Below are 27,342 nucleotides of genomic sequence, written 5' to 3' on the forward strand. Positions count from 1 at the left end.
CATTCTTGCTGGGCTAAATTTTACATTGTCAGGAAAAGAATTCAAAACAATTCCACAAAAGCAAAATAAGTTCCTTGGGTTTTAACTACTGACACTTCAAAGAAGAATTTGGCCCTCTCTATGTCTTTCACTAAGGTTTACCATTATTAAAATGTTTTGAAGATGCTCAGATGGAGCTTGTGAGTGCACGCTACCATTATTAGGCACAGGCAACTTGTTCTATGTTTGTTCACAAGCTGCTTGTTTCCAACTTCTATGTTAAAAGATACTTATTTTATTCTGACGACTTCCAGTGCTACCCCCTTTCCAATCTTCTGCCCTGCTGATCCCAGATAAGATAAATGCAGAAACACTAAAGCTCGTTGTGATGGCAGACCAAGTCCCTTTCACCCAGAGCCATCACCACCATGGACAAGGCCAGCTAGCAGTTAGCTGCAAGGAGAGTTTTTTGCCACTCAGTTGTTTCCTTCCTCCCCTTCTCCCACTCAGCAGTAGATGCAGCAGGTCGCACACACCCACTTCATAGGGGCAAAACAGAATTTTTCCGTGGCTGATCTAAACTTGTCTCATCTAGAAACTGCTCTTACAAGGCACATGGCTTTAGACCGGCACTGCCTTACTGAAAATGCACAGTGCACCTGATGGGCTGGAAGACACTTCTGGTTTATATATAGGTTAGACTCTGCCCTTCCAAACCACATTCTGGCAACTGCTTTTATTGGATAATTATAGTACTCTGAATCCAGCCAGCCCTATAACTTTTATTGCAAAATTATAGATGTGCCATACAGAGAGCTTCTCTCTTCCAGATGTTCTTGTTTGGGTAGGCAAGGTTTGGGACTGGATTTGCAAAAGGGCTCCCACTGGCCTCTCGCTGCACCCACTCAAGTCACAGGATCACAGGACTAGAAGAGATTTCCTGGGGTCACAGAGTCCAGCCTTCCACTATCACAGGCAATTACGTAATAAAATCCCTTTCATAAGGTCAGCAAAAGTTTCATCGTTGATTCTAGTGGAAGCAGAGAGAGGTCAGTTCACTGGAAAATATGACATTTGATGTAAGGAAATAGAGATACAGCAGTGCAATAAAAACAAGTTAGATTTAGAAGAAAATTCATGAAGTGGTTACAGAGGTACATAAATCAGATCTCTGGATCCAGTATGCCTGATTTGTGTTTGAAAGACAGGTTTTTATTTTAATCCTAAAGTTTGTGAGCCATATTTATCATTCCTAAGCCAAGCCAAAAAACATGCTTACAGACTGAATTCATACACTGTTTTACATTCTTAGAATTCAAAGTTATTTTCAGTCAAGATCATTAACCTGCCTGTATACTGAGTCTCAAAAAAAAAAAAAGAAACAAAACAAAAAAACAATACATCATCAAATCAGACTAGATCTGCAGAAAATATACCCTTTCTGAATTATAGTTTCTTCCCATTTTTGTCAATCCACTGAGATTCGAATAATCCAAAATGAGCCATTTTCTTAAGCCTAACACATAATAACTATAATCACACCTCCAGGACAAACATGCCTCAAACTAACAAACATGTCATTTATGGCCTTTAGCACTGAGTAACCTTACCGTGCTGATGTGAAATACAAGCTTCCTGCCTCCTTCAGTCGTGCCAATTATAGTAAATTGTATAGAACAATAATATAAATGTACCAGATGTTTATCCAGGTTTAAAATAAGCTGTTTTTTGTTGTTGTTGTTTTTTAATAGGTTAAAATCCTCCTCTTTACAAACAGGATAAAAAGCAGACTTAAGACCAAGGAGAGGTTCCACAGCAGAGGTCCTGCATGCTGTACACGGGGCACTGTAGATCAGTATCTGTAGCTTAGCCACAATCAAGTGCATCAAAAAATTGATGAAAAACTCTGTCTTTGTTTCACAAAAACTCTCTGATGCACCCCCAGTATTGGGGGAAGCATGAGAACAAATGATATACTATTTATCAGCACACTCAGCTACATGAGCAACACAGGAAAATGTACTTTGTAGAACGAGCTGCTACTTTCATAGCATCCCATTTCTGACTTTACATCAAGCTGCTCCTGGAAAGCCTCCCAATCTCTTCTCCCAGGCCTATTAGCATGACAAGAAACTTTTTCTAAACCAGTCTCAGAAGCCTTCAGGCAAGACAAGTTTGTGGGCAGGCGAGCCCAGGGCAAGGCTCTTTTTTGGCAAGTCCATATCCCAAAGGATAATATCCACTTTGCCAAGCCTTCAGCCTCCACTCCAGTACTCCATTGCATGTTGGTGGGATATGAGCATGTTTGTGGTCTCAAGAGAGCCATAGGGAAGGTGAGAAAGGACACCAGGTACTCCATCCCCCCCAACTTTGTACTGTCCTCTATCACCTCACTCAGGTTGGTCAGGAGCTGGATGAAGGGCTTCCTCAGCTGACCACAAGCTGCAGCACCTGTATATTACCATAAGCATCTCTGTTGTGACTGGAAACACCATGTACTGAGATAGCCTGATGGAAAATTTTTTGACAAGTAGGAAAAATCCCACAGCCATTGCTCAGACCTGCTGCAGGGGAAGGACTATAATCATTAGAGGATCACAGAACGCAGAAACAAGAAGGGCCTAACAGATCATTTCATCCATGGTTTCTCAATAAATGACTTGATTTTGGACAGAGCAGGAGCTGACCCCATAAGATTCCTCAACACGTTTCTATCTACAATCTACAGTCACATACAGAGGCCACAATGTCTACCAGCAGTTGCCAAATCTAAGAAAGGCAGCTATATCCTATCTAAAAATTAAGAACCTGAAGACAGACAAATGCTGATTAAAGTCTGGATAATTACTATACACAATTCATCAATCTCACAATAAAGTGTAAACACTCAAGGTACACAGTGTTACTCCTCCCTTCCATATACCTGGAATATTTCCAGGCTCTCCATTTCACTCTAAGCACACGTACTCCTTTCAAAAAGCCAGGTGAGATGCTTCACAGATTCTTTTACTTTTTTAGTCTTAATTGTAAGGACATAAAAACTTCCACAGCTCAAATCCTAGTACACAAACTGTCTGAATAACAGTACAATACAACAGCAAAATACCAAGGAACAAAGAATTTCTCATGCAAAAACATTTCCTATCTTCTTGTGTCTTAACTGTCTGCAGAAAGCTGTATCTCAAACATAATTATAGGTCCTGACTATTTCCCTTTTTACACTACCATTCCTCCATATTCTCGGAACTTAGTGGAGTCATTATTTACACACCAGCATAAGTAAATCAAACTACAGCATGGCTCTATTCAGCATTTTTAACACGGGAAGTCTTGAAATAACAGCTGTGCTCCCATCTTTAAATGTCACAAGGCATACCTGAAACCTGTCACAGATGGTTCCACACTTGTCGTCACCACAGTATATTAACTCCTTCAGGGGAAAAAATGCTCCAGATGAAACAAGTAGGACTTTCCCTATATGTTCAATGTGTCTATTTTTCATGCATTATTTTTTCAGCTAACAAAATCTACGGGGAAGTCATCACAGAAAAATAGGAATGTGCTCTGATCCTTATGATAGAAAAAACAATAAGGGCTGAAAACTACATTCAGTTAAATGCACTAGCGATCAGTGACCAAGAAAATCTCTCCTACAGAGTATATCCTGGTATCAAAAAGGATTTGGGGAAGAAGAAAAAAAAAAAAGCAAAGGAAGATTAAGCAATTACAAAACAAAAAGAATTTGGCCAAAAGGCATGAACTGCAGCATGCAGCTCTTTGCCCTTGTGACCTGCAGCCTTTACAGAGCACCTAATTCCCCCTTTGCAGGCTAACGGAGCATCTAATGAGTGATCAAATCATCTAGCAAGGCTGCTTGTCAGGCGAGTAACCAGGGGAATGCAAGTAGCAGGGAGCTTTGGACTGGGGAAAGGGGTCCCAGGGCTAACGCGGGCTGCTGTGGAAATAATCTGGCAGCAGGCAACAAACAGGGAGGACCTCATGCCTTCTCTTTTTTGTGTTTCTCCTGAGACTAGTCTGGCATGGGGAAAGGGCTTTGCTCTATTTCCCTGGTGGCTGTGTGCTGCTCTATGACAAAGCATGAAAAGATGTTTCTATTGAAAAATTACTTTTGCCCTTGCAGATTCAAAAGCCAAGAGGTTTTATGAGGATCTCTGCTCACGAACAGCTTCACAAACCCAGAGCAGGCAATTGAAGGAAATCAAATACATATTCTTAAGTTATTTAGGGGGAGTTTCAGGGAAAGAACACCCAAGAAATAATCTGAGTGAGTCTGAAAAATCTGGTCTCAACTTTCACCTTTTAAAAGTATAGCGACAGTGATGGAACTCCCCATTGTATGCAAGGGGATGAAGTGGGGTGGAACGTGCCTTGCAAGCCCTCAGCTCTGAGGACTTCTGCTTTCAGTCTGATACTAGGATAAATGAAATAATTCTAACTGTCTCTTTCTAACTTTGGGCAGTTAAGGGAGGATTGCACACCTAAGCTTAAAACAAACAAACAACAGTGAGACCCTGAGCTTAACGTAAAAGTGAGACAAATTCAGACCTGCTGACAGTCCAAAGATGATGTAGTAGGGGGAGAGCTGACTTTGTTGCAGAACAAACTGACACACAGGAAGCTTTCTGAGCCATAAAATTACCTTTTTAAGAGTGTTCTCCAGCCTGGCTGTTTATGGTAAAAATGAAGAATTTTTACAATTTATAAAAATAATGTCACTTTATCATCTCCAGGGCAGGGGGATTCTACTGATACTTCAGAGAGGCTGAAATCTGATCTGATCCTTCCATAAGGTTTGGGAAGGTGAAGCTGGTATTAAACAAACTGGCTTTTTGCAGGGTGTCCAGCATTCCTCAAAAAGAACCTGCTTCTTATAACTACATATACACACTGACAAGATTCGCCTGAGCCTTTTCTTCTCCAGGCTATACAATCCTAGCACTCTCAGCCTCTCCTCATATAAGAGATGCTCTAATGTCTTAATCATCTTCATGGCCCTTCGCTGGACTCACTCCAATAAATCTGTTTCTCTTGCACTGGGGAGCCCAGCACTGAGCACAGCACTCCAGATGGGCCTCACCAGTGCTGAGTGGAGGAGAAGGATCACCTCCCTCAACTTGCTGGCAGTGCTCTGCCTAATGCAGCCCAGGATGCTGTTAGCCTGCTTTGCCATAAGGGCACATTTGGCTCACGTCAACCTTCTGCCCACCCCCCCCCCCCCCAGATTCCCCAAATCCTTCTCTGCAAAGCTGCTCTCCAGGCAGTCAGACCCCATCCTGTACTGGTGCATGGGGTTACCCCTCCCCAGCTGCAGGACTCTGCCCTTCCCTTTACTGAAATTCATGAGGTTCCTCTCTGCCCATTTCTCCAGCCTGTCAAGTTCCCTCTGAATGGCAGCACATGGCAGTGATTTATCAGCCACTCCACCCAGCTTTGTACTGGCTGCAAACTTGCTGAGGCTCCACTTTGCCCCTTCGTTGAGGTCATTAATGAAGATGTTAAATCATTTTGGCCCCAGTATCAACCCTGCAGGCACCACTAGGGACTGGCCTCCAGCTGGGCTTCATGCTGCTGATAACACTTTGAGCCTGCAGTTCAGGTAGTATTTAGTCCACCTCACTGTCCATTTATTTAATCCATACTTCATCAGTTTGGCTACGAGGATATTATAGGAGATCGTGTCAAAAACCTCAATAAAGTCAAGATAAACAATGGCCAGTGCTCTCCCCTCATCCACCAAGACAGTCACCTCATTGTAGAAGATTGGTCAGACATGATTTTCCCTTCATAAATCCATGCTGACTACTCCCAGTCACCTTCTTGTCCTTAATATCGCTGGAAATGGTTTCCAGGAGGATTTGCTCCATCACCTTCCCAGGGAATGAGGTGAGACTGACAGACTATAGTTCCCCAGATCCTCCTTCTTGAAAGCATCAGTTAGAGATGCTTTCTTCCACTCCTCAGAAACCTCACCCAATCACCACCTTTCAAAGATAACTCACCACTTGTGGATGTATCCTACCAGGGCCCATGGACTTGTACTTCCAGTTTGTTTAAATTTTCTCTAACCTCCTCCTCCTCCTCGGGTAAGTCTTCCTTGCTCTGGACTTTCCCTCTGGTCTCAGGGACCTGAGATTCCTGAACATTGGTCTTACCAGTAAAGACTGAGGCCTTTTGCATGCCCTTTGTCATCACAGCAGGCCCCACATTTTCCCTAGTCTTCCTTTTGTCGCTGAAAGACCTGTAGAAGTCCTTCTTGTTGAGGCTATTTTGTTCTATGGTCCTACATGCCTTTACTCTCCCTATCAAGAAGATGCCATGTGAAACAAGAGAAGCATCTACTTCACATGAGACTGAAAATAATCATGGTTACTTTCCTTCTCACTCACTGATTTGTTCTACAAACTTGGACCAGCTAACAAGGCCTATGCGTTTAGAAGAGTCTGCTAATTTGGATTTCTTCACAATGTGTCGGGGGGCTGGAAATGCCACAGACCTGGAATGGAGGAGTGCACTGTACCCCAACTCTGAATGGGATGAAGCAGAGTGCGGGGCGCTCTGCACTGAGCGTTTCAAGTTAGCATTTCAGCTAGAAAATGAAGCCGTCAAATGCAGTCAAACACAGCTGTATTAAAATATAGGCCTTAACTGTGCTCCAGTAAGCTCAGACTCTAGAGCGGACATTACATTAACTTCAGTATTTCACCAAACCTTCTGGTAAAATATTCAAATTTAAGCATTTCTTTCATCTTCTGATGGAAAGTTCTATATACGCATACACACACACCCGCACATATATATATATATATATATATATATATATATACACGCATTTACACACACACACAAAAATGCCCTTTAGATAGTGACATTTTCTCACACTCACCACCTGGTTACCACAAGAATCACTACATATTTTTTTTTCCCCTTGTACAAACAATACCACAACGCAGCAGCTTCAATCACTGCTAAGTTTTATATGATGCCCAGTGCAAAAAAAAAGAAGAAGAAAAAAAAAGCTGTAGCATATATAATATATATGATCATAAAGAGTTTGGAAGCAATGTTTGGTAATTCTGCTATCAAAATGAGGCAGCATGTAAGGACAGATGGTGCCCAGATGCATTTTGAATGCAGCGCTGCACACGTCGGTGATAGAGAAACAAAGAACACAATGAGTAAAAGCGCTGGTACTAGTCTGACATCCAGACTGGCTGCTCTTCGTAATTCAGCGACTTCTCCAGTCTATTCTCCTCAGAACAACTGCTCTAACCCAGAATCCCGCCTTTTCGTGGGAGGCTCTATTCCCTTGAGCGGTTAACGGGATCCTTGCAAGACTGCTCTGCATTTGGAAAGATGACTGGAAATGGATGCGATTGATGAAAGATTGTTACTAAGGTTAAGATAGGTACCTCACTCACTGTGGCTAAGTTCTGGACAGACTTCAGAGCAAAAAGCATATGACACACAAAAGCCTGATTTCCTTAAGTGTTGCTTAGGTCACTATTTTTCTACACTTAAGAAAGAAGAAAAACATAAAAGGAAGATGACAAAATTAGTACTGGCCTTCACATAGGAAGGAAGAAACCTTAAATGAAGCAGTTTTCTACATTTCATAGGAAAAATAATATGCAAAGGAATAGAATTGCCCAGCCTACATGCTCGCCCACTAGCTCTTTCAGGCATTTCAAAAAACAAACAAAAAAACAACCAGCCAAAAAAAGAAACAACAAACCAAACCACGCACACCCTGCTTACTTATAAGGATATGGAGCTTCCTTCTATTACGTTAAAGTGATTATTATAAAACCATAGATTCTACTAATAAATACAAATTGTCTGAACATAATCTTTGCTAGTGACTGTGGTTAAGAAGATAGTCTGGTTAACAGTAAACCCTAAATTCAATACTGAAAATGCTTTGCAAATATTAACTACCTCCTGTAAGCTAAGTGGTATTTCATTTAAGGAAAAAGACAGAAGCAAGTGGGTTAAAAGACTTGCTCATGATCCACCAGATAATCAAGAGATGGATGAGAATCCTCAATTTTAGAATTCTAACCCAAAGGTGACCACATTATCAGTGCTGCCCTCCCAGACTGAGTTATATAATGACTAGTCAACCTTCTTCCTTGCCGTTACACACGGCATTTACCGGACATGCTACGTATTTACGAAAAAGACACATGAGGGAAGCCTGTAGCTGTTGACAATTTGCATACATTTTTAGGGGGCAACAGACACAAAGCCCTGCAAGATAACAGTTAAGTTTCATTTGTTAAGAGGATCCACCCACTTTTAAATAACGTACATGAGTACTGTAAGATTCATTTACTGCAAGACTGAAATAAATTTTCTTCCTGATAAAAAAATGTCATAGCAAGCTACAGTATCTCTTCAAAAGTGGCACTCAACACATTTCAAACATGATGTTTCTTGTGACTCAGCTCTGAACAGTCCTTCAGATAATATTCTCATCCTTGCAGAAAACCACTAACACTACGGGAGGTAGAATTCATCGTTGTTCTACACCAGTTATATCAGTTACAGTACAAAACTTCATTAATTTCTAGAGGAACTTTGTTTTCTATCGTCTTCCTTTTTATACGCAAAGTTAAGGGGAAAAACAGATTTGCTAAGTTTGACTTTGCATCTCTATTACGATTGTTTGTATTCAATTGAAAATGTGTTGTCATTCCTTCCGCACAGCAAAATCTGCAGCACATACTGACAAACATTGCTGGTGGTTTGTCTAATCTGACATCCTGCCCCTGACGAGCACCAGATGCTAAAGGGAAGGTGCTAGATACCCCACAGTGGACAATAATGCTGCAACTTGTTATTGGGGAAGTTCCCGTTGACTGATCTTTCCATCACTGGCCATTGCATTTAGATATAAAGAGATATATCTATTTTAAGTCATAACTTGTGACATCTACACTTACAAATGATAAATTTCTCCATCAGTCCTGCCAAATATCCAGCCTCAGTAACCTCTTGTGGCAGTGAGTTTGAGAGAGATTAGGCCAGTGTTACAGCAAATTCTTTAGTTTAAATGATATACAATTAATAAAAAGAACATATGCTGCAACTGAATGAATAAACATGGGATGACACAACCATTTCGTTATAGAGTGACTTGTTAACAACACACACAAAATAGAGGATATTTCCTTTTCTTTGGCTTAATACACAAATACACTTACCATTTTCTGTCCTGAAAGGTAAACTAACAGGTGGACACAGGTTAATCATGGTGTTCTTCAAGTCAGCTAAAAGTAGAAAAGAAACATAAAACATCTGAAAACAATTATGCTTGTAGGTTTAAAATCTAATCTACATTTCATTATTGCCAATATCATTTCTGGGATCTGAAAGTTGCATCTTCTCCCCACAAAAAACCTCAGGCAGGATCTGAGGGTGCTCTGATATTTAGCCCTTTTTGACTGGTATACCAGTACGCCAATCCATGCTTCCCTCAATTTATGCATTTATAAACATTCCTACGAGCACTCTTCAACATGCAAGGGTTTTTTTTTTTTTTAATAAATATGAACAGCTCATTTCAGTAGTTCTACTTTTTTTTGGGGGGGGGGGGGGCGGGGGGGGTTCCCTCCCCTTCACCATGCCCCAGTCTATATTTGGTCTCCTATATCATGAGAGACATAAGACTTACTCTGCTTCCTGATAAGGAAACTGGAATTTCTCAATCGGAGAGTTAAAAACAAGATAGTTTCCAGTAGGAAACTTTTCAAAGTAAGATTAAAAAAACCTTCCATATTTTCACACATGAAAGTCCTCAATTGCTAATGTTTCCCTTGAACATTAGGTATGCTTTGTATTTTTAAGATTACAGATAAGAAGTTTCCCTCACGCGTTCATATTTTGTAAAACACTTTGGTTAATTAAATCAGTTATAAATCATCTACTGAGACAAAAGTAAATTACCATCCAGTAAAAGCTGAAGACAAATCATATTCTTTGTCCACTTCTTCCACTTCATACTGCCGATGTACGTAGACAATAATAATTTTTATAACTCAAGAGTTTAACTGTTTACATTGGCAGAAGTGAAGAATTAGGGCAATCCAGATATCTTAAAAATATTACTATATGATCTTCACTGACTGAACTGCAACCATGCCTATACGCACCAAGTCAAATTGTTAGCGAGCAGAGTTGTGCAGCAGACAGCTCACAAGACAATTTAATATATCACGAGATGCAGACGCACAAGTCCCTTTTTACAGCAAACGGCTGTGGACCAAAACCGAAGGCCCTGTTTCATGCAAACCTCTCACCAGCTACAGTAAATCCCTTCTTCAGATTTCACTCATTTTCCCTTTCAGGCTCAGACCTTTCATTGTTCCTCTTCCCGGTTCCCAGAGCCACAAGACACCAGCACAACTGATACAAATTTTTATCTACAAATATCTTTATTTGCATAAACATCTGTGCTTGCTGCATGCTATGGTGGAAACACATCTGAAGCTTCCTTACTAGATAAGGAAACATCACCAAGTCTCTCCTCAGACTCCCTCTTTTGCATGCACTGCTGGCTCAGCTTTGCCATCCCTCTGTCCATGAGGTCAGCAACATCCTTTATTTTTAGCTGTTTCTTTGCCAATGAGAGGAAAAATGATTCCAAGAAGTGGAAGGGTGTCACCACCCCTGCCGTCTCTTTGCCTTTCTGACGCTGTCCCCTCTTACCCATTTGTTACCTCTCAGCTCCCCCTGCCCATGGGCAGGTCCCAAAAGAGCCTAAATACAACTATTCTCTTGTACAGAAACACGCCCAAATCTGGAGCTGAAGAGTCCCAGAAAAGGGAGATGATCCAGATTTGCACTTAACGTCTGCAGCCCCCTTCAGAATATCAGTTGTCTTAGCAAACAGGTGAAGATCTGCTCTGAAATGTCCCTTGCCTCTATTTTGCCCCTTCAAGCCACGGGCTGAATCAAACTAGGATTATAATTCCTGCAATCTAGCCCTAGACTATACAATATGTCACAATGTGGGTTCTGAACTGTACTTTCCCAACAGAAAAAATAAGGCAATCCAACTGGTAAAATTTTTACTCACTTTCTCCCCTTACTTCACAAAAGACGTCAAGCATTGGAACAGTAACCCTGAAAAGGGTAACTAAAACCATTTAGTAGTAGTTTGCTGTCCATGGAGGTGATAGCTGTACAGGACAGGAACACTATATTTGCACTTCACTTTATTTAAGTGTCCATACTGTAGTGCACGGCTACTGTTATGTGTACGGACCTCAGACTGTGCATATGCACCACTCTTCCATCATGGGATTGGATTTTTTTTTTAAATAATATTTTATTTTCTTAACAAAAATGAAATAAATAATACTTAATGGCTCTCTATAGACAGAAAACTACGATAAACGACATTTTCATGTTACCTGTTAGCTTAAGGTTTTGACCCTTGCTATTAACAACTAAAATGTTTTCTCTTTATTTATATGTCTCTTGGCAAAATAACATCTTGAGTTAATAAAAAATTTCCTAAGACAATTTCTACTTTATACGTTTTTAAGTTCTCGATGAAAACCAAAAGAAGAGAAATAATTTGTCAATAGATCAAACACATGCTTCCCTTTTCGTTTATTTTTAGTTTTACAACTAGCAGTAACTTGAGGGACAGGTTTTTTTTATTATTTTTGTTTTAAGGAAAACCTGACAAACTCATTGAAATTTTTCAAAATAATGGAGTCTTTTTTTTCATTATGATAAATAAAATTCACTTTGGCCAGTTCTAATTATTTTGGTATTCAGGAATACCTCTCATAACTTTTCTTTGGTTTAAACACACGACATCTTATTGCTTGAATGATACAATGATATGTTATAGACTGTGGTCTCGACCCTTCTTTTATCAAAATGGCCAAAGATTAATTTTAATTTATGTAACAAAAAACAAACCTTTGAAACAACCCATCCTTACAGATCAGTAAGCCACAAGCTAAGCAGTGGAAAACAAAGAACGAGCTCTTGACTAAGACGGCTCTTGATTAAGGAGTGCAACAAGTGAGACTGAGTTCATTATTGACCCAGGTCTCCCATGCAATTTAAGAAATTCAATTATACCTCTTTGAGGTATTTCAATTTCTTATCTGTTGAAATGGAGATAAAAATGCACCTTCCCCCCATGCTTGTTTGCCTTTTCTATTTCATTTGAAAAATCTGATGTAAGGCCTTTTTCTTCCTGCATTGATTGAAATCCTTACAAAATGGATCCACCACTTGAAAGTTAAAGTTCCTATACACTGAAGCTAAATAACAATGCGCGGAAGCCAATCAAAAATGCCATGTCCCCTGCATTGCTTACCAGGCTTTTGGTACCAGCCAAACGGATGTATTCTGACTGCTGCATCTGGCCCGCCACAGTCCGAGACATGCCAAGCACTTCTTGTGTCCTCAGCGCACATCTGGATTCCTAGGCTGTTCAGGGTCAGGCACACAATCTTGCCCCCTGCCAGCAAAATACATGGTTATAGAAACGATGGAGGTAACTTAACTTTTCTAGATATTACTCTAAAGAAAAAGAATACAGCATGATTCTATTGAGTATTAAAAGAAAATTCCACTGATTAGAAATCAAAGGGGGAAAAGTACCTAAAAGGTATTTTATTATTCAGGGCAAAGTTTTACTGTTGTTGAAAATAGAGTTGAAAATCACACTAGTTTAAATGGGAATGGCATGGGTTCTGACGTTACAACCCATTAAGGTCACTGAAAGTATTTCCACTAAGCAAAAATTTGCAACATCCTGCTCCCAGATGAGGACCTCTTCTTAGTATAAACACTCCTTTTTTGGTTAACGCAAGTATATTGAAGCACAGCCCCAGATTAGGTCAAGATAAAAATTCTGCTTTTCAAAGAGGTAATATAGCTGTTTCTGCTCAAAAAAAAAAAAGTTCAAAACATAGTGAGCATCTTTAATAAAGATTTATTTTAGCTCATGTTAAAATCACTAATGAAAGTTCTCTTGACTATATTAGTGCCAGGATTGGATGTTTCAAAAAGCTAAAGATAAAAATTTAATCAGATATACAAAAAAGTGTCATTTACCATATTGGATATTTTAAAATCCTTAATGTATTTTAAATTTGTTTAAATACACATAGAAATAAAGTCATATTCAGGTAAGACTGCAGATTCACATCATATAGGGATATGAAAACATTTTTTTTTCCTCAATAATTCCAATTCGAAACACATTGGACTAATTTTACAAGATATTGAGCAATTTTTACTGATACCAGTGAAAATTTTGACTGCTCAGTAAAAAGGGGAAGGCTTAACTAAAAAATTTTTAGAAGTGTTCCAAAGACTTAAATCCATCATAAAACCAGTTCTTCCGAAGGACCTCAGGGAGAACGGATGGGCACTTGACACTTTTGAAAACTAGGCTAACCCTTTTTGAGGACTAAATATGAATTTGGAATAAAATATTCAAAACTATTTCATTTACTTTGACCTGAATGACATTCAGTTTTAGATACTTATCAAAAAGCTGTGTCTAAATGGAGCCCTTCCTTTACAGCTAGCAGAGAAAAAGAGCAGCTCGAGAACAGGACTCAGTCAAAGCTCTGAAAGGCCCTGTGTGGTTGCCCATACCTCTCTCTGCTGACTATACCAGGGAATGTATGATGGCAACATCCTTAACTTAGCCATCTCAGGCAAGTAAAATGTGGTTTTGCTTGACTTTCTAATGGCTCCTTTTAGAAATCTGATTCCCTGAGTCAGAGGGAATAGAAATACTACATGGGATGTCTTAAATAGCTAAAATACTAAAGGAAGGAGAGACACAACCTCCATTCCTCTGCAACCCTTCTTCATCAAGTGGAAAATTAAAATCTGGGAGCAGAGAAATTCAGACACCTAAGAAAGCTAAAAAGCTGAGCTATCCCAAGGCATCCAAGGATATTAAGTGCTTGCCCTGCATTTAATTTCAGTAATATTTGTGTTTCCAATTCCATTAGGCTTTTAAAAAAAACAAACAAACCAAAAAAGTCGACCAACGTTTTGGAAGAGGAGATGATAAATGAGAAGTAACTGTTCTCTACAGTTTTAATGGATTGAGTATCAAGCGTTTGGAATTGCAGCCATTTAAGGAGTCATTCCCATGAAATTTTCTTTGCAAGTCCTGAGATCTTGAGCACATCATCGGGCTAAACTTCTAGAAAGGGTTGATTACTCAAAAAGTTGACACAAAGGTTTGGGTAAGATCTGCAAATGCTTTTAAAGTGCTTTTTTTTTTTCCTCTTCACAGGAAAAGGATGGTAAAATTTGGAGTGAAGGAATACCAAAATGATTTAAAACAAAAAATACAGTAACAGTGAAAAATACCTGACAGCTGGGAGTCATTAAAGAAACCAAATCCCGTGCAACAGGGGTCAGCATCACACCAACGCTCACACTCAAAAAAGCTGGGAAAGAAGAAGAACATCATCAGTTTTACTATTGCTAAAAAGATATCATTAACCTAGAAAAGGGAAGAGGAGATGTTGTGCAAGGTGGGGAGACACTGAAAACATGTAGAGATGTCTTCTGCAATAAGAAAACGTTATGGTTCTTTGTACTGTACAGACAAGAGTTCAACACCTTTCCTTTCCCATTTGTAGATGAGTTTCCATTCAAACCATATATATTCGTGAGACTACATCTAATAATTTAGAAGAGTATTTTGATATCTGCCAATAAAAATACCAGCATAATTTGGTGTGTTATTGCTGAGAGACTTAATTGGCCAATAAGTAATTTTGTAGCATAAGTATAAAATAATTCATGCAATTATTAATTATATGTATTATTATTTATACCTGAATTATAAATTTCCTTAAAATCATATGCTATTTTTTCTCTGTCAAATACTCTAACATAATGCTGTTCTTGGATCAATATGTCTGATTCTCCTAATATGCATAGCACAGCCTTGGCATTCTAGGCATGGTAAAACCTCCAGTAAAGACAAAGAAATAGTCATGTCCTACCCATCAGAAACAGCTTTGCTGCTCATGTCAGTCTTATTCCTCACTGAGATCCCTGTTACTTTCTGGAACGGTACCCGTGTGTAGAAACTCTTCACAGAACTTTTTAGAGTGACTGGGAGAAAAAAGAAAAACAAAATAAGAAAATTTCCTTTTCCTTCTAATTTTCGTATACTGGTCAAGTAATCACATTTTGGGCCAATGTTATGTTTCTGTGCTGCAATGGTCTCAATCTATTAGCAGGTATTTTGAAGATATTATATATGAAGATGAATAAAATCCTTCAAGTGAAGGCCTTAATAGTCAGGCAAAATACATTGCCAAGGAATGACCTGTAGCTCAGGGCTTCAGCTTTTGAGGTCTAAAGGACCTTTACTCCATGACTCCCTCCCACTCAGTCCAAAAGCTGACAGACAATTTCAGATTGGGAGAATCCAGTGTGCGTGTTCACGCATTATTCAATCTGTTCTGCACTTTGAGCTCCCCCCAAAAGACAAGATTTAATAGTTCAGTTCAGAGGACCCTTGTTTTTTGCAGCAAAAGCATAGATCCCTGTGATAACAGACTTGTTTGTCTCAGTTTCTCCTCAAGAGCCCTATGAGAAAAATCACTGAACTCCAAGGGTTAAGAGACCGGAGGTTAATATTCACACGTTTATAACTTCATGTTTGCTAGATAATAATAATAGAATGACATTCAACAAAAAAACCACATTCAGCTAAACATACTTTCAATTTTCTTATTGCTTTACTACCAGCAAAATTTTAATGGTAGAAAATGGGACTGGAGGCATCCTAACGACATTCCCGTTTTAACCACATTATGAAAAAATCTGAGATCTTCTGGTACATAGATTATTTAAGCTACCTTTGGCCTCCCTAAATTGGGGATAACTGAGGTGAGGAGTAGAGTTTGTGGTTAATATCCTTCCATTCTGAGTTGAAGTTAGATCACTAGCACTTCGGCCACCTAAAAAAACGCTGGATGCATTCTGGCACTAGTGTTAACCTACAGCAGAAATGAAAAACCATATGCAGAGTAACCTGGCCTTCGTTTGTACCATCGTTTCCTGAAACTCATCCTTATATTCAGATTTTCTCTCTCAAAAGCCAAAACATTAGCTGACATTGCCAAGGATACAGCACAAATAATACATCCAAATCCCAGAACTTGCCTATTTTACTATACACCATTTGTGGTTGCCAGGGTAGTACGGTGCGACAGTTTTCAGGTATCTGACTGATGTCACTGTCACAAATCTGAGCCTCTGGGTAGAGGGTACACACAGAGTAAGCATCTGTGGCATTTTGAAGATCTGCTATTCGACAAAACTCTTCTTGTGCACAACCTAAAAGGCAAAGGCACTGAGAATTAGAAACACAGTTATGCTTCTTCCCCTTCTATCCCTCTTCGTGTCTTTACTACAAAAATGCTATCAGTAAATGACTGCAAGTGACAATGTTCATTAGCATTTTTCTATTGCAGCGCAAGAGAAATGAGGAAACATGCTGTTTCTAGTTACACTGAAGAACGGGTTTACTTGAGAAGAACAGAAAAGGAGCAGCAGCACGGCTATTAGGAAGGATAATTTTCCAGCTGTGACAGGTATAAGCGCAGGGTATTGGTGTCACTAGCTCTGTGGTTCATGACAGAGGCTTTGGTGGCAGCATTGGCTTAATGCTCTCCCACCTACCTCTGGCTGTTCTTCACACCAGAATGCAGCATGCCTTTTACCAGCACAGCTGATCATGCTTTAAGCTGGACTGATCACTATTAAAATCAATTATTAAACAACAGCATCCATAGAAAAAAAACCCAACCATCTCCATACCAAGGTATTTAACCAAGATCAGTTCACTACTAAAGTTCACAAGATGGCCTTCTGTAATAGCACAACTAGGAGGAATATATTTCAGGTATGGGGTGGAAACTTCATAAACGGCCACGGCCACTGAAGTTCCTTAATATGAAACCATAGGTTAAGTTTAAAGCAGATGTAACTTGCAGCACGACCAAACGTACATTACATTTTGTTAAAAAACAAAACAAAAAATATTTTTTTCTTTTTTTTTTAAGGTAAATTTAAAATACAAACTCTATAATCATAAAAGAACTATGCATCACTTGTGTCTCATTTGCTTAAAAGAATATAAAGGACAATAAAAACATTTTCTACAATGTCTAACAAAGTTTTTGAAAAAAATACTTTTGAAGTGTTTGTGTTCATATTTCACACAAACATATATATATTATATATATATATATATATATATATATATATATAAAAATAATATAACTTTTCCAGACTCAACTGCAAAAGCCATTTGCTTGTAATGATTTACATTGAAATTCGTCCCAGAGTAATTTTCTTTCACTTCAAGCCACTCAAGTCAATTTCTTTTGGAAAAGAAACAAAGCAATCAACCCCACATCTTAATTATTGTGGCAATGACTTTAGGACCCAATTCTGTAAGCGTATATGTCAATGCTTAATTTTAAATAAGCATAGCCCTACTGACTTCTTACAGTGATGTACATGCACTGAGCAGTACTCTTGGTTCTGTCTTCCTGGTGGTCAGAGCTGGAAATTCTTCTCCACCCATCACACCAAATTATTGTTAACCCCAAATAGCTGAATGCTTTACCTTCTTGTTTTTATACCACTGTCATCTATTTCCTTGGGGCAGAGGGAGAAGGGGGAGTGGGTGCACTGCAAGAACAGCATCTTACTGCCTAAGCTGTATCTCCTACTACTCTTACCAGTGACAGGGATACCCTGGTGATGAATGATGGGCATCCCTTCTGCCACGTTAGACAAAGTTGGTGAGGAAGAGCTGGGGGCCACGTTAGCAGCTTCACTATAGCTGAAGATTATAACAACATCTGACTTCAATGAAAATTGTGTGTTTTGCCCATGAAAAAACCCTAAGTCCGAAGTTTCTACTAGTCATGATTATAATACCTATTGAATGACTTCAGTTAATTATTATTTCCTTATTATCCTACAGAATAACTGTCTCCAGGATTCCTTACGTGTGAGACACCAAAGCACAGCCTTCTCCACTGAATACTTCTGCCTGAAGACCCAATACTGCTGGTGAGGGAGAGAAGAGTTTTGGTCACTTCGTATCAGGGTGTTGTCCATCAGGTAGAAAAGATCTTTTGTGGAATCTAAAGATTCAAACAAAAACAAAAAAAAGCTCATATCTGCAAAAACTGAATTACAACCTGGAATTAGTTAAGGTTATTCATATAAGATTCTTCATTTCACACTAAAACAGCTGCAACCATTTTGTACAGTTAGTGTACAACAGTTGGGCTTAACCAATCTAGTTTTATTAATCCTAAATATAGCAGTTTCCTTATGTTCTCTTGGAAATTTTTTCCATCTCGCAGTGCTAAACATTTTCTCAACCGGCTTAATATTTCCTACAGTCATTTAATCTCATTTCTCCTATATATGCTCCCACAGACTATATTAAATAATTCCTTTTTGCCCCCTGCCTCTGATTTTTAGATGTGTATACACTGTTATACCTGACCTGAGCTCCCTCTGAACTGACCTTAACTGTTTCAGGCTCTTTTTAAATCACTCTCTCTAAATAAGGGTCCAAGTAAAATATTCGGAGAAGTGGACATTCTTCACTGATCTCTTGCCAGTTTTTTCATAAACACCTTCTTATTTATCACATGCCATCAGCATGTCTCATCACCAGTTACTCTAGCATTGTGGGAATTTCCTGTTATTTAATACTAGATGTACTGAAATAGCCAAACAAAAATGAAAAATGGAAAAGCAAGATGCACATGGTTGCAGCTGAAATGCTGAAGCATCTGCTGACATACTGGGAATGCACAGTGGCTTTGCATTTTCTATCATAAAATAATCGATATATATTACTATGTGCTCTAAACACGATCATGAAGTAATAAAAGTTCTGTAGACATTTTCCCAAATGTGTCCACAATTATCTCTTTTAAAAAGGTGACTTATAAGTCTCATTACTGCTCAAGACTTAATTTCAGGCCTTCAGTTTCTTTTGAAACAGTTTGTGTCATGACCAACACCTAAAGCATGAAGGAAGAAGCTGCATTCCTTACATAGCTAGGCTTTAATGATATCATCAGCTGCAGCAAGGAAAATGGAGAACCCTGAGGGCCTGCATTCATGTCTTGGCAGGTAAATGCAAGAGAATTTCACCCAATACGTTAAGTGCAGTTATTTCTCATTTTATTTTTAAGTCTAGACTTTAAAATACCACTAATTGTATGGGAGTGCCACTAGGTAAACTGGAATTTTACCTACTATTCAAATTGCATAAGCAAAATCAGCAATTCACTTTGTGTTTGCAGTTTATGTGTATTAAGTCATACACTCAGGTATCTATAAAGGCTTCTCAGCAAGGATTACAGTTCATTAGAGATGAACCAAATGCTCTCATTAAGCCCCACTGCTCTTTCTCTTCAGATTATGCTGCTGAAGGCCCCAAGGAGCTCTAGTAACTTAATACAAATGACTTGGGATACACATTAGTGTAACCAAGAGCAGACACTGGAATAACAGAGGAGCTAGAGAACCTAACAGACCCCTCACATGCAACATGCACAGAAGAAATGCCTATGACTGCAATTTTGCCCTTAATTTCCTTTAAGCATTGTAGTTACAGTCATGTTGTCCGTAGCTGTCAACATGCCCATGTACCCCAGCTAAGAATTTGAGCCCTGGGTTTATTTGAAAGTTTCTCTGAACCAAATAACATTTCCTGAGTCTTTACAGTTCAGTAAGCCAGAAAAAACAAGCTTTCAAAGAACATTTTAACATTTTCATTTCTAGCTTAGCTTGGCCTTAAGCACAGATGGACACAGCAAAGTAAAAACCCAGAAAACCAGGAGAGCCTTGCAGGAGACTTACATTTGGAACATCTTTCTCATAACCTGTATCCTATTTTCTATATAAGAAAACCTTTGGTCTTGACAATACCTGAATTATGATACATATATGACAATAAATGATATTCTCTGGTTAAATTCTGCACCTTGCTAAGCTATCTTTTGCTGCTTTCTTTGTTTGCCCTTGCTATAATACCTGCTAACATTAGGTCATTCTCCATCTTAAATGCAGCAGCATCACACGCAGAGGTTTTAATCCGGGTGACCATATCAGAACCTAGAATGCAACAGGAGTTAAAGTTAATATTTGCTCTGTTTGCCTTTCTTCCACAAGACAAGCTTATTCTTCGTTCCTTAACATTAGCAAACACTTTAGAGTAGAAGTGCAATCAGGAAAACTCCTTAGGAAGTTCCAGAAGCTGATGAATCAAACATGAGTAACAACATCTACACATAACTCTAGGCAAAAGCAAAGCACCCTGGACGATAAAAGCAAATGTCGTATCCATAATTACTATGCATTCAGCATCAGGGCTCCGGAAGCTGCGTGTGTATTTCTAGAGCAGTAGCACAAATCATTTACAGAGGTCCTGCTAAATAAGTTGTGACATTCAAACAGTAAGCTTGCTAAAAGCAACTCAGGCTAATAAAGATAACACATCTAGTTACAAAATGCCAAATTGTTACGGTACCTGCAGACTGAGACAAAGGCAAGTGTCTCCATGATACCATCTTTCACAGATATCAAAAAGCATAAATCATTTTTTCTTGGATACAGGGATTTACCCCCATGTCATGAACCTGACAAAAGCAAAATTACTCCAGGTAACACCCCTCTGTGTTAGAAAAGACTCCAGAGCAGTGTCTCATTTTGGGTGGTGCAAAATAAAGTCAGAATGATACTTCCAGTTTAAAAAGTGGTATTTATAGGTTACTTAGCTGCCACTACCTGTTGTGCTTCATCATAAGCTTTTATAATCAGTCCTGTGAGATTACTCACCTCTCCACAGATAAATGTGCTGAAAAGTGGTAAAATTTCTCTCTCTCTCTTCTGTCAAATTAAAAGCTAACAAAGAAAAAAGTTTTGTTACAGCAGCCATTAAAATTAAACAAATAGATAGTATTAAAATGCTCAGAAATTACATTACAAGCACATCACCAGACTATGTATCACCTTATTTACAATGCAAAGACCCTAAAGGAAGAAACACCCAGGCATTCTTATGCTATTCTGGGTCTCAGGATGCCAAGGCTTAAATCCATTTTCCAGCATTGCTTTTTCTGTGTGACACTGAGCAAATCTCTTTTTGTCTTTGCCCATCCTTGTTCAGTTTTGTTTCAGATTATTAGCTTGAATCTGCATAATTAAATATTGGAAGTGTTGCGAGGTAATGTACTAGAGCAACACATTCTTAACTTTCATTACTGTTCCTGCAGTAAAGTATGAAGGGGGCCATCTAACAATGCATCTGACTAGGGTGTTTTTATTCTCTTATGATTTTACAGATATGGTTTTGAGAAAAAAATCACTTAAGTACAAGAGTGGACTGCTGGAAAAGGCATAGTCTATAGAAAAAGAAAAAAAAAATCAAACAAAAGCAATGTAAACTGACATAACTCATTGACATACTTCCACTGAATATTTGTCCTCCGAGGGTGAAGGAAAACATCCCCTCTTTTTCGTCATAGCTCACACCTTTACATATTCCATCTCTGACAGACTTTGGTGTTGGACTCCAGTCATTTGCATTGCAGAGCAGTACATCTGGGTAGCTCATCAAACTACACACAATGGTACCTAGGATCAGACAAAAAGGGAGTTGTGTCTCTCCAACAATGCTATTATTTTTTATTTGCTTTTTAAAAACATAGTGCTTTTCATTCAAGCACCCCAATACTTTCTATAAATGTTAGTTGAATCTGCTTCAGTAAGATAGCTATTTTTGTCCGTATTGTGAGTATTGCTACTCAAGAAGAAAATCAGAGCTATACTTTCAAACTGGAGCACTAATATTAGATATTCATACTTAAAACAAGCATTTATAACTTGCTTCTCAGAGATTTCAAGCCCATACTATTACCACTTAATATACTATTACTATTATCTGATAATACCCAACAGTGTTCTAGGCACTTTATAGCACCAGAGAGACATGTTCAAAGTTTTAGCGGTCTTGCAGTCTTGGGCTCTGAACCAACACAGCACATACATTTTAACTGAGATGGCTTTCTGGATTGGTGCCTGATTTCAGCCAGAACAGGCGCGAGTCTCCCCAGCATTGTAGCATGAGGCTGGGGAACAAGCACCATTAGAAACCAGGTGTGCTGGCACTCCGTCTGTTCCTACAATGTCTAGACATACTCAACTCTTGCTCTGTACTTGCTGTCACAGTTCAGCCAGTTCTACGGTTTTACAATGCCCTCTGATTTTTTTTATGCACTGGGTACATGAGATGTTGAATGTGCTAAGTTTTCTAATAAAATGCTAGTATGAGTACTGCCTTTGCCTTTACTTGAACAAGAAAACGGCAACTTGCCCATCTTCAGGCTAACCATTAATTGCTTGTTCTTCTGCTTTTCAAACGCCTTCACAAAATGAACTAAACTGATGACTCTGTTACTCCTGATTTTCATAGAAATAAGCTGAACAACTAGAGTAAGAATTGAGGTAGTAACACTGAAGTGTATAACGTTTGCTAGAATGCTACTCTGTTCAACATATTCCTAGTATGTAGCTCCATTATTTACTGGTATTCATGAAACTAAAATAGCATGAGTCAAAACCCTAAGCAATGATAAACAGAAATAAAACCTAAACATCAGGGATTTTAACCCACAAATATGAAGCAGTAAACTTGCTGTATCACAAATAAAACTGCTCATACATTAAAAAGGATTGAAAATATCAAGGATTGTTCATCTTGGCATTTTATACCAAAAGTTACTTAAAAAAACTGCCAACAAAATCAATCTTGGTAAAGATGTTTTGTTAGAATTTCATTAAAGACAGAGGCATCATGCATCATGCGCATAACTCATCTCAGGAGTTACACCTCCAGAAAAGTCGCAACTGAAAATGTGAATAAAGCCAAGAATTATATTTGATCCTGAACAAATATATCTTCTACAATGCATGAAGACTGACCCCTGCAGAAAGTAATAAGCTACGCCTATGGAGTTAAGGCTGTAGCATAGATGCACCATGGGAAAAATTAAGGTTGCAAAAACAACCTTAATTTGAGTATTTTCTAAATGTTGGTGATGTGATCCAAGATGCTAGAGTTCATAAACCAAACACTGTCTGAGGAGAACTGTCTTCTGCAAGAATTTTACTGATGTCTTTGAGGAAGTAAGGCATTTGTCTGTGTGAGAAATGATGACAGAATCTGGAATTTAATTTGAGAAACGGGTTGGCATTTCCTTTTGTTTCTATTTGTTGTGCTTGGGGAAGGAGAATCATTTTCTTTTATTTAAACATGTCTATACTGTATGTGAGGGGTGATCTGTGAGGGTGCATATGTACTTACATATATGTATATATACATATATATATATATGTACACAAGTAGGTAAACATGCAGATGAGTATATGGAAAAAAAGAACTATGAAAGCACAGCAAATTCTTAAGGGATATTGTTTTACTATTGGAAAGGTAGAATGGGCAGGAACACTTAATTATTTTACGGACCTTTGCTCACAGAATGCTTCAAGCACTCGTCAGTCCCACTCCTTCCTGCTCTATGTCCTAGCTAGACACCCAGACTTAGGAGATTACAGCTTTTCCGCATGCAATAACCTGACATAATGCCCTGTTTAATATCCTCTTTTCCTGCTCCAGAAGGGAAGTTGGTTTCCATTTACACGACAAGCAATCTGGAGGTACTGTTAATTCCCCAGTCAGCTGAAAGGCACCAACTTCTGGCAACCAGGCCGAGTTAAATAAAGAAAGGAGCATTTTTAGAATGATTCGTCTGATCCCAATGCAGATGTATAAAGCAGGTCAAAAGAAATATCCTTTCAAAATGCTTTCCATAAGCAGGGTGAGCAGCTCACTAGTTCAGGTCTTTTTCTCCGCACTGCAAACATCTGAATTCAGGTGAGGCAACTATTCTCCCTTGCAAGCGAAAAAACCCATGCAGAGGAATTGGGAACATAGAGCTGTTACAGGCAAGCCTCAGGCATTGCTCACATTCTACCTACACCGAAAAATGTCCGTGATGTAGAGGCAGGCTGCTGGCACTCCAGCGTGATGTAGAGGCAGATATAGTTCTGTAGGTGCAGAGCAAGACTACTGACGCTCTGCCCAAAAATGAGTTCTATCTAGTGAGTTTTTTTCGCTTAATTGTTAGCTTTAGTTTTCTCCTGCAAGTTTTTTTTCTTTCTTTTTTTTTTGCACTGTTTATACAATACCTCCATCAAGCGCAATCTGACTCAAGATGAAGCCATCACAGCAAGAGTCCCTGCTGCAAGTCTGCCGACAGAAGAGCTGCGCATCAGTCAGAGATGTGCTGGCTGCTGAGAGAACCAGGGAGTGATACACGCCAGAAAGAACGTTCTGAAAATTAGTCCTTTCAAAAGTCTTGAGTCCAGATGAGTTAAATTCTTGTCCTGGGTAAACAGAACAGGAAAGAAATGTTCAAAAGAGCTCAGGAGGAGACATGAGGCTTTCAGACTGCCTGCAAACTGAGGCTTGTTGAAAGTTTTACGATAACAGCTCAACCTTAAAAATCCTTTTTCTGAACTCTGGGTTTCAAATGCAAGATAAGATCACCAAATGGTTTAGTAGAATCATATCTGGGTAGTTCATTAGGACACATGGCCAGGGTAGGAAAAACAGTTCGTTGTACCAGCAAAGGGCTCCTAATTTGACGTACAGAACTAGACTGGTAGCATTGCACTTTCAAGCACTACAATAAGCCACTCCCAGGTAGTAATGAAACAAACTTATCTGGTTAAAAAAGTAAAAAGCATAATTTGGCCTGCATAACCGCATCTACAATTATGGCTTCTGTGGACTACCTAAGAGGACAAGATTCATCTTATTCTGCATCTGTCTATCAGCCTCAACAGAAATCTAGAATAGACCTGGTATCAGTGTTGAATATAATGAGTTCAGGGGGCTTGTGTTGTTTCATGTGAGACTCAGCTTATTATTATTATTTTTAATAATAGGAATAAACAGGAAACCAGTGACAACAGAATGTTTTGACTCAAATTCTGTTATTTCGTTGTCTTATGTTGGGACTTTGGCATACAGCCCAAAGTTGGACACACAATGGATGGAACATGCAAGGGATCAATTACAGTAAAGTTAAAAAACAAGCAAACAAACCCCCCCCCCCCCACAAGCTTGCAACATTCATTAGTTCAGTTGAATCACTTTGGGACTCACCGGAGAGCAGGGTATTTCTCAGCTGGCATATTAGTAGAACAATTTACAGTCTAAATGAACCTAAACTGTTAAATTATGTAGGAGTTGGTCTACAATAATGCCTTATATAGTTAAATAGCAAACTGTTCAATAAAGAAAAAAATATAGTACAACAAAACATTACATAAAATAAAGATGCACTGATAGAATTTGAGTTTTTGTGGGACTATCTGCCAGAAAAAAGCTGTCAGAATGGCTTACAAAAGCAGCATTCCTTATTTCTAGGAAACAAGCCTGAAGGGAAGATTTCCCAAGGTTGCTGGGCTACCATTCAGTGTTTAGCTCTGAAAAGACTTATGTCCTCAAGAACAAAGATGATCCCCTCCCTTTTCATCATCATCTTATATAGAAATAACTACAAGTTCAAGCACAGCAGTCTAACATCAAACCACTGATTTGCATCTAGTACCTTGCTTCAAATAGACCATCACCGCATCCCCCTCTTGATTTCGGATGTTAAGCAGGCAGCTGAGATGGCCAACGCTAGTGGCAGCAGAATTCCCCAAGACACCTTGCACCTGGGACAGAAAATAGACATGCACAATAAATGCAACCTAATTGATTTCCTCTCCTAAAAAACATTTTCCTTTCTTAATCAGAAACAAACAGGAAGGAATTAGTGCACACACTTTAGAGCCGCCAAAATTTATTCAGGCCCAGGGCTGATGTTTTTTATTCTGTCAGACTGAGATCTCAACTCTTCAGTGCCACTCTGTTGCGTATAAAAAGTAGCGGATAGGAAGCTGCTAAAGAGACATGCTAAGGAGTACATGATTCAAATCCTAGCCTACAAGAAGGGATTGAGAAATGACTGTTTCAGGTAACCTGATTAGTGACCTGGATACTTCTGGCTTTGACTACTCAAATGAAGCCCTCCCACACCTTCTACATCATCCTGATCTCTAGACTGTGGGAGTTCAGCACATTTTTTAAAACAAGAGTGCTGTGTGGTGTTTCAGTCAAACACTGGGGAATTCAAACATCCCTTTTGGGAAGTTTTGGGTGTAGTTCTCTACCAACTTGCCAGCAATTTGTTACTACCATAATGAAAAACAGCATCCAAGTAAGTCAGGTAACAGCCTGCTATTCCTTTGTGGTGCTTTCAACTTAAACTGAACCTATAGCATTATGTTAAACATGCACTTTTAAATATCATCTTTACCAATTCAGATGCGGTGCAGTTGAAGTTGACTTCAGCAGCACTGTATAATTCACACAAAACTTGATTATCAGCAGAAGTTACAGTTGCAAAACCACATGCTTCTTCCTTCTCACAGTCTGAAAAACAGAAAAGAAACCTTAAGTTTCTTAGCATTTTACATACACAATTTCAGCTACAAATTCCACTGTTTAGTGTCACTTATTTTTCATACCTGTATCGGACTGCAAGTACATGAGTTTCACTGGGCAAATGAACTTTAGCTTTCAACTATTTTAGCATCAGCATAGGTTTTTAAATCAACTTTAACTGATACAAAAACTTGTTTGGACATTCTTCATCTGCTGATGCAAACAGCTGAGTTAGGTCTAACCACCTACTCAAGCGTTTAACATCTGCTGGATGATTTGGCCCGCGGCAGTCAGAGAGCAGTCACATGAACCACTTTGCCATCACATCTGTGCAAGACAGTAATTCCATGGCAGACAGATGGTGACACCACTACTTGCTCCCACAGCTCTGCTCCTGCAGCATCCTGCATCCTACAGCAGGATGTGAGATTGTTTCCAAATCTCTTTAATACAAAGTAAGCCAGGTTAGATCAAAATATCATCAGAAATCTAAACAAAGCTGTCCAAATTTGCAGGGGAACAGGGATGAAAGGGCTAACCCTTACCATTCAGTAAGCACCTCAACAATATTTTAAAAGTAGAACTGACAGATGAATATAAATTTATTTCTTAATTCCCCACAAAGACTTTGCTAATGCAATAAAAAACACAATCTTAACTTAGTTCAGTGTAGCTTATAATAAAAACACAGGCCATGCATACTGAATCAGATCACTTGCCAAAAG

General features: G+C 38.9%; 1 protein-coding gene across 1 annotated transcript in view; it reads right to left on the reverse strand.

Moving 5' to 3' along the window:
* The window catches only part of TG (thyroglobulin), a 165,837-nt gene that overhangs the window by 87,738 nt on the left and 50,757 nt on the right, over positions 1–27,342 (reverse strand). The window contains exons 24-35 of the mRNA XM_067290138.1: positions 26,490–26,605; positions 25,737–25,845; positions 24,307–24,504; positions 21,526–21,693; positions 20,896–20,961; positions 20,092–20,172; positions 18,039–18,176; positions 16,180–16,353; positions 15,009–15,120; positions 14,365–14,444; positions 12,341–12,484; positions 9,204–9,269 (exon numbers count right to left, since the gene is read on the reverse strand). Coding sequence (XP_067146239.1) covers positions 9,204–9,269; positions 12,341–12,484; positions 14,365–14,444; positions 15,009–15,120; positions 16,180–16,353; positions 18,039–18,176; positions 20,092–20,172; positions 20,896–20,961; positions 21,526–21,693; positions 24,307–24,504; positions 25,737–25,845; positions 26,490–26,605 — 1,452 coding nt within the window. The remainder of the gene's footprint in view (positions 1–9,203; positions 9,270–12,340; positions 12,485–14,364; positions 14,445–15,008; positions 15,121–16,179; positions 16,354–18,038; positions 18,177–20,091; positions 20,173–20,895; positions 20,962–21,525; positions 21,694–24,306; positions 24,505–25,736; positions 25,846–26,489; positions 26,606–27,342) is intronic.

The sequence above is a fragment of the Apteryx mantelli genome, chromosome 2 (assembly GCF_036417845.1).
Source record: "Apteryx mantelli isolate bAptMan1 chromosome 2, bAptMan1.hap1, whole genome shotgun sequence".
Lineage (NCBI taxonomy): Eukaryota > Metazoa > Chordata > Aves > Apterygiformes > Apterygidae > Apteryx > Apteryx mantelli.